Source organism: Eptesicus fuscus, chromosome 7, assembly GCF_027574615.1.
Source record: "Eptesicus fuscus isolate TK198812 chromosome 7, DD_ASM_mEF_20220401, whole genome shotgun sequence".
In the NCBI taxonomy this organism is placed as follows: Eukaryota; Metazoa; Chordata; class Mammalia; order Chiroptera; family Vespertilionidae; genus Eptesicus; species Eptesicus fuscus.
The window spans coordinates 69,347,224-69,358,570 of record NC_072479.1 but is presented as its reverse complement, the minus strand read 5'-3'; the positions used below and the strand labels follow the sequence as shown (position 1 = coordinate 69,358,570).

General features: G+C 45.4%; 1 protein-coding gene across 1 annotated transcript; it reads right to left on the bottom strand.

The window, feature by feature from the left end:
• Positions 1-6,099: 6,099 nt before the first annotated feature.
• Positions 6,100-11,114, bottom strand: LOC114231190 (zinc finger and SCAN domain-containing protein 5B-like). Its single transcript, XM_054718612.1, is given in 5 exon segments — positions 6,100-6,521; positions 6,524-7,008; positions 7,514-7,673; positions 9,849-10,046; positions 10,731-11,114. Coding segments are annotated over 5 exon segments (1,593 nt in total). The 3' UTR covers positions 6,100-6,155.
• Between the last annotated feature and the right edge of the window lie 233 nt (positions 11,115-11,347).

Below are 11,347 nucleotides of genomic sequence, written 5' to 3'. Positions count from 1 at the left end.
GGAGGCAGGGCCTTTGCACCCTGTTCTTAACCGGTCATTAAATGTGGGATACTCCAGGGAAAGGAGGCAAAACCATGTCAGAGGGTGAGATGCAGAAGAGGACTCAGCTGTGAGCCATCAACACTGATATTCTCAGCAGCTGGGGATTGAGTGCCTTGGTCCTGAAGCGGGAATCTGGACCATGCTCCAAACCAGGGGTCCTCAAACTTTTTAAACAGGGGGCCAGTACACTGTCCCTCAGACCGTTGGAGGGCCGGACTATAGTTTAAAGAAAACTATGAACAAATTCCTATGCACACTGCACATATCTTATTTTGAAGTAAAAAAACAAAATGGCAAAAACACCCGCATGTGGCCCGTGGGCCGTAGTTTGAGGACGCCTGCTCCAAACCATTCTTTACAGGACCTTTCCACTGTTTGTTGTTGTTGCTAATCCTCACTCAAGGATATTTTTTCCCCATTGAACTTTAGAGAGAGTGGAAGGAAGGGGGAGAGACACACAGAGAGAAATATTGATGTGAGACACATCAATTGGTTGCCTCTAGGACGTGCCCCTGACCTTGGCTGTGGATCAAACCTGCAACCAAGGTACCTGCCCTTGACTGGTCTCGAACCTGAGACCCTTGCGTCTGCGGCCAACGCTCTATCCACTGAGCCAAACCGGCTAGGGCCCTTTCCAATTTTTAGTATTATAAAGTAATTTGGCAACATGAAATATTTTAAAAATTAGCTTCTTTGCATGTATAATTATTAGTGAAGTGAACTTTCATTGCTAAATAGTAACTTCAATAGGATGCTTAGATATTTATTCAACAGGCTATGTAACATCCCAAATGCTGAAGAAAATAAGCAGGGTGTATTCTCTCTCCCGTATTGTTATTCAAAATATCCTTGAATTTGTGATCATAACCTGTTCATCTGCAGCCTTATTTCACACCACTTTGGTCAGGGACATATTTCAGTATGTGTAGCAGGAAATTCTCCTGAACACACAGCAGATGGCGCTTTTTGTTAATACCTGACACGGGAAGATTTGAACATTTTACAGAGGCGTCTTTCATTCCTGAGGTTTCTGGTTAATATGACTGGTGACTTATCTGTGGCTGTTATAAGAATGTTAACAATTTTATACCAGAAAGTATGACTTCATATTGTGGTTTAATTACTTAATCACTTTAGGAAAACATACTTCTCCGTATGGAAACATGTACCTGTTTCAACATTACGTGGTGGACATGTGTCCCATGGAGAAGAACTCTGTGGAAAACAGAAAATGTGTATCTGAGACTAGCATTCATTATAAGGTCCTTAAAAATAGACTGAAATTCGACTTGGTCTCTCATGAAGTGTGGTTATTTCATGAACAAGTAGCGAAGCCTGGTACAGAAGCTGGTATCAGGGCAGGTTCTAAGAGACTGGACAGTGGCTCCGTGACAGCAGCCATTATTTTCCTTGTATGATTTGTCTTGGTGTAATAGGGAAAATGACAGGAGCAATAGAAGACGGTGGACTTTTAAGCCTTTGGAATTGTATACATGGCTTACATTTTATGGGACTGGACCCATGAATTGAGTTTTTGGGGTAAGGAAAGGTGTACAAGTTGATTCTTACTGTGTTTTTTTTTTTAATCTGAAAAAGTGAGTAGTGTTAAAAAGTTATTTTAGAAATACGGTTTATCTCAACTGTGATAACTTGAAGTTAGCTGGCTTTGCATTAGAGGCATGTCTATTTTGCCATTACCTTATGTCTAATAAAATGTCACATAAGTATTCGATTTGATGAAGGATCCCTGGTTTACATGGTTTGGTTTTTAAAATGCAATCAATTATACATATACAGACATACCTTGGCTATATTACGGGTTCAGTTCCAGACCACTTCAATAAAGTGAGTTTCACAATAAAGCAAATCACACACATTTTTTGGTTTCCCAGTGCATATAAAAGTTATGTTCACCCTATACTATAGTCTCTAAAAAACAATGTATATCCTTGAATTTAAGAATACTTTATTGCTAAAAACTCTAGCCATTATCTGAGCCTTCAGTGAGCTGTAATGTTTTCACTGGTGGAGGGTCTTCCCTTCAGTGAGCAGAAAACACAACATCTGTGAAGCTCAATAAAACGAGGTCTGCCTGCAAGCATTCAAAAGGCACAAAAAGATAAATATTAATAGCGTTTTAACTAGGCTCTCACAGCTTATGTCCCGCAGCTTAAAGGTAGGCAGTCCCACTTCATTTTGAAGCATTTATCTGTAGCATGTTACCTGTTCAAATCACAGCAGATCCTGAAATGTGAGTTGTCTGAAGGTCACAGCAAAAGGACAGCAAATGGAATCTGAGGAATTCTGATAATTGTAATCACTATAAAATATTATTCCCGGGAGAAGGGGGTCCTAATATATGGTGTCAGGAGAAGATTTGTCTTTGGGTGGTGGGCACACGGTGCAGTATACAGATCTTGTAACATAGAAACCCACACCTGAAACCTATACATTCATGTTGAGCAATGTCACCCCAATATATTTAGTAAAAAAAAATCATTCCCACTCGTGCTTTCTCTTCTCTTGGCGCCTGGCGGTGTAGGCTTCTTCTGGAAGATAAGTGAGGACATAGGGTGCAAAAGGAAATGGATCAGAACGGAGAATGAAATTGCAACTCATTTCAGAGATTTAGGGATGGCCTTGCTTGCCGTTGAAGCGTTTCCCTGATAGTCCTATTTCCTACTACTATTTCTAAAAGCTGCTTTCAATCCTTTGTTGTTTGTGTATAATTAAATCAGCCTGTCTCATAATTCATCCTCTGTCATGGGTTGCCTGTTGCCATTATTCTTGAAACTCACACCATAAATCCTAAAGAATCCTGCCACCCTGCCCACCCTTACCTGCAAGTCAATTGCTTCCCTTTCATTCCAAATGAATTCCTTCTAGGAAGTTTCCTCTGCATTAGGGGGGATGAGAAAAAGGCTCTTACTATCCAGGTTCATCCTACTCCCAAAATGTGTTAGGATGTGAGATCAATAATGCTTATCATCCTTACAAGAAAGAAAATGCCATTATATTAGATTAAAAGTGTAATTTTATATAAGTAAAGTGCCTTAAAACCAAGTCTACGTCCTTTTATTAAAGTGGCTCTAATGCTTTTCAGGATGGTGATCAAATTAACACCCAAACATTTTTAAGAAGAGATCACTTTCTTTACTCTCTTTTAAGCTGTTTGTTATAGGAGGATATTGACCAAAGGGTGTGTGTGTGTGTGTGAGTGTGTGTGTGTGTGTGTGTGTGTGTGTATGTGAGGGGGGAGAGATGGGTTACTAAATGTGTATTTCCTTTCTGTATTGCAGTTTAGAGGAATAAACAACTGTTCTTACTTTCGTTTAAGCTAGTTTTGCGGCCAGTGGAATAACCTGTAGGGCCCACAGTTGACTTAATTATATGCACCAGGTCACGTACTCATGTAGCTGAATATTTGAGATATTTATGACACTGCTTTTCTCTCCTTCATCTTTCCCTTTCTAGCCCATCCATTTAACTGATAGTAAGTTCTGTGTGTCAGTGCCTGGGGGGAAGTCAGGGAGGAATGCAGAGTAGGCCTGGGATTTTTTGTGCCATTTATTTCCCAAGGTCAGAAACCTTTGGGACAGGATCAAGTTTGAGGAAATAAGCTTGGAGAAGCAGAAGAGAAAGGGACAGGATGGCCCTTATAAAGAGAACCCCCAAGCTGGGCAAGAGAGCCTGGGCTGTTGGCCCCACTTGCAAGAGGAGCTGTGCATTGCTCCCTGGCCTCAAAGAAATAGTCTCCTGGGACCCTTCAGGCCTGGGGTTCCTGGTCTTACCAAAGGTTCCTCTGCTCCATTTGAGGCAGGGGAATGCCTGAGTGCCAACTGGAGAGGCCTTGGCCAATAAGGATGGCTAGAGTGATCAGATTAGGTTGGAGATCAGAGATATTATTTCCTGGGCATCATGTAAGATGATCAAATTTTAGTTAAAATTTTGGGAGGAAGGAGCTCAGTGATGATGGAAGCCGTCTTCTACCATTCTAGTGGGTTAAGGACTCAGAAGTTTGCTCACTCACTGAACAAATATTTAAGTATTCGATGAGTCAGATACTGGTCTAATAGCTTTGGACACATTCATGAACCAAAGAAAGATGCCTGACCTCATGGAGATGGAATTGTTCTGTGAAGTTAAATTTTTCTCAGCAACTTTCTCTTTCTGACCCAGAGTTTTGTTCCACCCCCAAGCCTTGGTGCAGAGACAGGGAATGACTCAAAGGCAACTGCTGAGGCACCTGCAGGTTTGGATGGGGCTGTGGGAGAGAAACATTGTGGAGGATAGGAGACTCCTTACTCAATAGTTGTGGTAGAGACACAGAATTAAAGGGATCCCAGAGTTAAAGGGATCGAGTTCAAACAGTTCTTTCCCTTTCAATCAGCAATTGTGTCTTCCCTTCACAATTGCTGCGATGAATTTTTTTTCTCTCAAGTAACTAAATGTTTTTCTTCAAGTAACCCTTCTTTTGCTCTGAGTTTGGTGAGAGCTGGCGTGGCCCACACCAACATTTTGTTTCAGACTCTTGGCTAGGGTCATGCTTCAGGGGTGACTGGCAAGCCAGGGGAGCTGCTTATCTGTTTGCTAATGTGATGCCCAAGGCAGGTTTGTCTCCTAGAAACAGAATCTTGGAGACACCAGTTGTGATTGTATTTTGAAAAGCTAAGTTCAAAAGTTATAACGTCTTCAGATAATTTTGGAATTTTTCTATTTCTCAAGTTGCCTTAGTAATTTCCTCATCTCTCTGACATACTGTCCAAGCAAATCAATCAACTTATCACTGTCTTTCCATCAAGGCCAAGTAAATGTATAACTCCACTGGAGAAGAAGTAAAACAATAAGCGATTCGTCTAAGTTTTGCAGAGCATTTCCATTGTGATTCCACCTATTTTTGTCTTTTTCTCCCCAGTGTCTTTAACACAGGCTTTATGTGCTTCTATTGTAAACTCTGTGTGCTCAGTTATCTAATGAGAAACAAGCCTGGAAATATCTGTAACTGCTCTTCTATTTATATATATAAAAGCTTAAGTGACCAACCGTACTTACATATGACCCTCTGGTACATATGACGCACACTGGCAATTTAAAAATAAACGTTGACTGGTGCATTCACGATACATATAAAGCTCTCACTGACACCAATCGCACGCATGTGTTTTGATCTGTCATTGTTGATCATGAATTTGGTTGTTTTTGTTGACATTCTGCAGCTGAAAGAAAGTGGAGGTTGTTCTGATTCCAAGAATTGATTTGTCACTTTCTGACACTGGCCTCCCATTTAAATTTATTTGAAGACAGTTTCCTGTGATCCCAGCATTTGCAATGACTATTAATAAATCACAAGGATAAACTCTAAACAGAGTAGGAATATTCCTATCCAAACCCGTTTTTGGACATGGTCAGTTATATGTTGCTTTCTCTTGAGTTCAAAAAGCGTGTAACTCTAAAGTTGTAAATACTTCATCACAAGGAAAATTAGTCAAGCACTCTGAAAGTGTTTTTACTCTTAATGTGGTATACAGGGAGATATTAGAATAAGTTTAATCAATTTATCAGTCATTGTTTTTATCAATGTTGTTTTTATATCATGTTTTTGTTGTTTTTATATCATGTCATTGTTATATCATGTTATTGTTTATTTATTAATCAATTTATATATTATTTTCATATACATTTTACTAATTTTTTTTCATCTCTAACAGTTATGTTGTAGAGCAGTGATGGCGAACCTATGACACGCATGTTCAGCACTGACATGCGTAGCCATTTCTGATGACACGCGGCCGCTGATGAAACATGCCGAGGATGAAACATTTGCTGCTCTTGAGGATGAAACATTTGCGAAATAATGTTTTTTCCTCAAAGTGACACACTACCCGAGTTATGCTCAGTTTTTTGGCGAAGTTTGACACACCAAGCTCAAAAGGTTGCCCATCACTGCTGTAGGGTATCTGGCCACTCTCCTGGGACCTCCCTATTTTACAATAAAATAAAGGACAACAGGAGAGATAAGGGTAAAATAGTGAAATATTTATTGAAAAAACCAGCAAGACTGACACAATATGGGGCCAGTAGGGAACATGAGTAATTATTGGAGGACCCCAATTCTAATTCATAGCACCCCCACTGTCCAAGTGTTCATAGGCCATTTCTGCACCAGAGGGGACCCCTTCCTTTCCTTCTGGGTCAGCAGGGACCCGGTGCCTCTGGGGCGCTCCTTGGCATGTCCTTTGGTGGCGTTGGAATGTCCCCAGTTGGCGGAAGGCCCCGTCGCACTGGGGACACCAGTAGGGCCTCAGGCCCGAGTGGATGCGCATGTGGACGTTGAGGTTCCCTCGGTGTCTGAAGCTCTTGGGGCAGACGTCGCACTGGTATGGCCTCTCCTGGGTGTGGACCCGCTCATGGCCACGCAGCGTGGACGAGTGGGTGAATCGCTCCTTGCAGACGGTACAGCGGTACGGCTTCTGGCCCGGCCCGTGTGGATCCAATGGTGGACCTTCCGGTCCGAGGCCTGAATGAATCTCTTGGGACAGTAATGGCATTGGAAGGGTCTCTCTCCTGTGTGTGTCCTCCGGTGAAGGTCTAACTGAGATTTATAACTGAACCTTTTGCTGCAGTCCTGACACTCGTACGGGATCTGTCTCCTGGATTCTTTGCCAACAGGGGGACCAGTTGGCTCCACGGTGTTTGATGCACCGACTGAATTGGACCCGTGCTGTCCTGTGACTTGTCCTTGGTCCAATGGCACGGCTGCTTCTTGATGCTCCTCTTGGGAGGTGGTACTGTTCCCCCTTTTTCTCTTGGGGACACCGCTTGGATTCCAAGAACCTCTTTTCTTCAGATGCTGAGTCAAGGCCTGTGTCTCCGGAACGTGGGTGGGAGGTACATCAGCAGCATCCACATGTTCAAGGCCAATTCCTTCTTGGGGGTTCTGCTCCCCCTCTGTCCTCACCGATTCTCCTGAAAGAAAGGGTTCAACACACAACATTAATAAAAGCAGTTTTGGCTCAGCTGAGGGATTGAGCACCCACCCAGGAACCAAGAGGTCGCCAGCTCCACTCCCTGTCAGGGCACATGCCCGGATTATGGGGCTCCATCTCCGGTGGGTGCCATGCAGGAGGCAGCCAATCCATGATTTCCCCTCTCATCGATGTTTCTATCTCTCTCTGTCTCCTCTGCACTCTCTCTAACAATCAATTAAAGCATATATATATATAGAGAGAGAGAGAGAGAGCACTTTTAACACTACCAAAAGCCTCTGAACCAAAGCCCAGGTTGGTTGAGAACATTCCCACCAACCAACAAACTGAGAGACTAGACCTTAGGACACCAGGGAGTCCGTGGTGGAGAAGGCTTGGCATTGAGAGCCAACTGTCCCCAAAAGAGGACCACGGTGCATGCCCACCCAGATCCCCAGCACAGGGAGCATCAATAACTGCTCTGAAAGCCCAGTTTCCATACTCACCAGGACTGCTGGGAAGCGGAGGCTCTGGAGATGTGAGAACTGCTGCCTCTTCCCCATCTTCCATCACATCCTTCTCCAACTCCTCCACCTTCACCTTGGGCCTCACACCCTCTGGGTCACTTGTCTTGAGAATCGTCTCTGGCAGGAGGACTCTCTGCCCCTGACAGTGGGCAAACAAGGGTGGTTATACGTGTCGGAAACCAGGGGTGGGAAGCTCTGTCCCTCCTTCCCCCATCCCAGTGGTCGGCAAACTGAGGCTCACGAGCCACATGCGGTTCTTTGGCTCTTGAGTTTGTAGCAAAGGCCAGCTTAGGAGTACCCTCATTAAGTTAATAACAATGTACCTACCTATATAGTTTAAGTTTAAAAATTTGGCTCTCAAAGAGATTTCAATCGTTGTATTGTTGATATTTGGCTCTGTTGACTAATGAGTTTGCCAACCACTGCCCAATCCGGTCCATCTCCCTGACCTGAGACCCCAACTTACCTAACACCACAGTTTTGGGGCTCTGTCTAGACCTCCTTGGGGCCAAACCCATCACCCCCAACTCCCAAGTCTGTTTTTTTTTTTTTTTTGATTTTTTTTTTAATTTTTATTTTTTTAATATTTTTTATTGAGGTATTATATGTGTACATATCTTACCATTACCCCCCCCCCACCCCACACCCACACATGCCCTCCCCCCCCAGAGTTTTGCGTCCATTGTTTATGCTTATATGCATGCATACAAGTCCTTCATTTGATTTCATAACTCCCCCACCTCTCCCTAACTTTCCCCCTGTAATTTGAAAGTCTGTTTGATGCTTTACTGTCTCTGTATCTATCTTTTTGTTCGTCACTTTATACTGATCTTTACTATCCCTAAATGAGTGGGATCATGTGGTATTTTTCTTTCATTGACTGGCTTATTTCACTTAGCATAATGTTCTCCAATTCCATCCAGGTTGCTGCAAATGATGAGAATTCCTTCTTTTTTATGGCAACATAGTATTCCATTGTGTAGATGTACCACAGTTTTCTGATCCAGTCATCTGCTGACGGGCACCTAGGCTGTTTCCAAATCTTAGCTATGGTGAATTGTGCTGCTATGAACATAGGGGTGCATATATCCTTTCTGATTGGTGTTTCTAGTTTCTTCGGATATATTCCCAGGAGTGGGATTACTGGGTCAAATGGGAGTTCCATTTTCAGTTTTTTGAGGAAGCTCCATACTGTTCTCCACAGTGGCTGCACCAGTCTGCATTCCCACCAGCAGTGCACGAGGGTTCCTTTTTCTCCGCATCCTCGCCAACACTTGTCGTTTGTTGATTTGTTGATGATAGCCATTCTGACAGGTCCCAAGTCTGTTGTTATGTACACCCATCACACCTTTACGTCAAGCCCGTACATTGTACTCCTTACTCTTTTTGTTGTTGTTGTTCATCCTCACCTCAGGATATTTTTTCTTTTTAAAAAAAATATATTTTATTGATTTTTTACAGAGAGGAAGAGAGAGGGATAGAGTTAGAAACATCGATGAGAGAGAAACATCCATCAGCTGCCTCTTGCACACCCCCTACTGGGGATGTGCCCGCAACCAAGGTACATGCCCTTGACCAGAATCGAACCTGGGACCCTTGAGTCCGCAGGCCGACGCTCTACCCACTGAGCCAAACTGGTTTCGGCCCCAGGATATTTTTTCCATTGATTTATAGAGAGCAAGGAAGAGAGGTGGACAGAGAGAGTGATGCAGGGAGGATGAGGAGAGAGAGAGAGAGAGAGAGAGAGAGAGAGAGAGAGAGAGAGAGAGAGAAAGAGAGAGAGAAAGAGAGAGAGAGAGAGAGAGAGAGAGAGAAACATCAGTGTGACAGACCGTGAGAGACACTTGGCTGGTTGACTCCTGCACGTCCCCAAACTGGACAGGGAATGGATCCTGCAACCCAGGTATGTGCCCTTGACTGGGTCTGATGCTGGAACCACTGAAAACACTGGCCAGGGCAAGAGTGTTTAGTCTTCATTCTCTAGGCGTACCTCCCCTGGGCTATTCAACTGCTGGCTGCCTCCATTTGTGGAAGCAAAGAGATTCTGGACCTGGCTCTCCCCACTCCTCACCCTGATAACGCCCAGAGGAACATTAGATTTCTACTGGCCTGTGGACCAAGGACAGATGTCAGTGACTCTTTACGGTCCACATTGGTTCAGAAATGCCCGTGGATTGAATGCTTCCCCTGCATGCATTCAGGGGTCCCCTTCTAGCCTGTGTCAGAATTCCCAAATGCTGTAGCAGCTACGGGCACCGCGGCCCCTTGAACCGGCTCCCACCTGTCCCCACAGATCAGGGTGTCACACACTCACCTGTCCCCACACCATGTCACTGGGTCCTGGCTGGTTCCCCGGCTCTCCGAGGACCTCTGGGCTGTTCTCAGGATGTGCCCCCGCCTTACTTATGGGGGATGGGGACTTCACGGACAAGTCCATCCCGAGGTCCGTGTCCCCAGCTTCCTCGTCGGAATTCTCCCGAAGATACTCCTGCCCATGGAAGGTGACCACCGTCTGCGGGGAGGAAATGAAACAGGATGAGACCCGGGAGTCACCCTCCTCCTTGCGTGTGTGCTCCTCATGCTCCCACTTTCAGTGGAACCACACAGGGATGTTGCCCTCTCTCTCCCTTCCCCATTCTCTCTCTAAAAAAGGAATTCTTTCAATCAATAAAATGGCAACCGCCCACATGGTGGCAACCAAACATGTCTCCCAACATTGCCACGGGCTCCCTTGGAGAGCACGGCGCCATCCCTGCACCTGGTCTGTGCCTCAGTTTCCTCACCCGTGAGGCAGCACCAACAAGTCTACCTCCTGGGGTTACTGTGAGGTCAATGGGAAAGCGAGCCTCAGGAAGGGAGAACAAATGTCGGAAGATGTCCCTCTAAGGAATGCTCATGTGTCTGGGCGCCGTGGCTCAGTGGTTGGGTATCAACCTATGAACCAGGAGGTCACAGTTCCGATTCCTGGCCAGGGCATACCACCGTGTTGCAGGCTTGATCCTCAGTGGGATGGTGGGGGTATGCAGGATGTAGCCAATCAATGATTCTCTCTCATTATTGATGTTTCAATCTCTCTCTCCCCCTCCCTCTCTGAAATCAATAAAATCATATTTAAAAAAAAAATAGAAATGTAAAGAATGCTACCGTGTACATTACTGGCCTCCCTTGCCCAGCCCATCATGAGGGCCCCACTCACCCATTTCCTGGGCTTCTCCTTGTTCATCAGCAGGACCTCCAGCTCATCGCAGCTCTGCACCCTCCTCTCCTTGACCAGCACCTGCAGCTCCAGGGGCATGCAGGTCATGAACTTCTCCAGCACCAGCTGGTCCAGGATCTGCTTCACGGTCCGCACATCCGGCCTCAGCCACCGGTGGAGGAGCGCGTTCATTGTGTGCAGGCTCCGGAGGGGGTCCGAGCCCTCCGGGGGGAGGAAGGCTCTGAAGAGCACGTGCCCCCTCTCGGAGTCCCGGTACTGTCCCTCAGTGAGGCGTCCAGCGGGCGGCCCGGACGGTGGCAGCCCCCAGCCCAGAATGCACTGCGGGTTCCCATGACCATCTGAACACGTCTGGTCTGTAGGCATCGTCACTGGAAATGGCTTCAATGGGAATGGAGCAAACCCGCCCTGAAGTCAGCTCCTGAGGGAGAGCGGAAGAAGGGACGGACGCGGTAACAGGTGCACAGGGCTGGGGGAAGAGAGGAGAGAATGCGATGAGTTACCCTGTTGACCCACCCAATACTAAACACCCCTCACTGGTCCCATATTTAATGCCATGGAGGTTAACCCATAGTATTCTTCTTTTTAAAAAAATATTT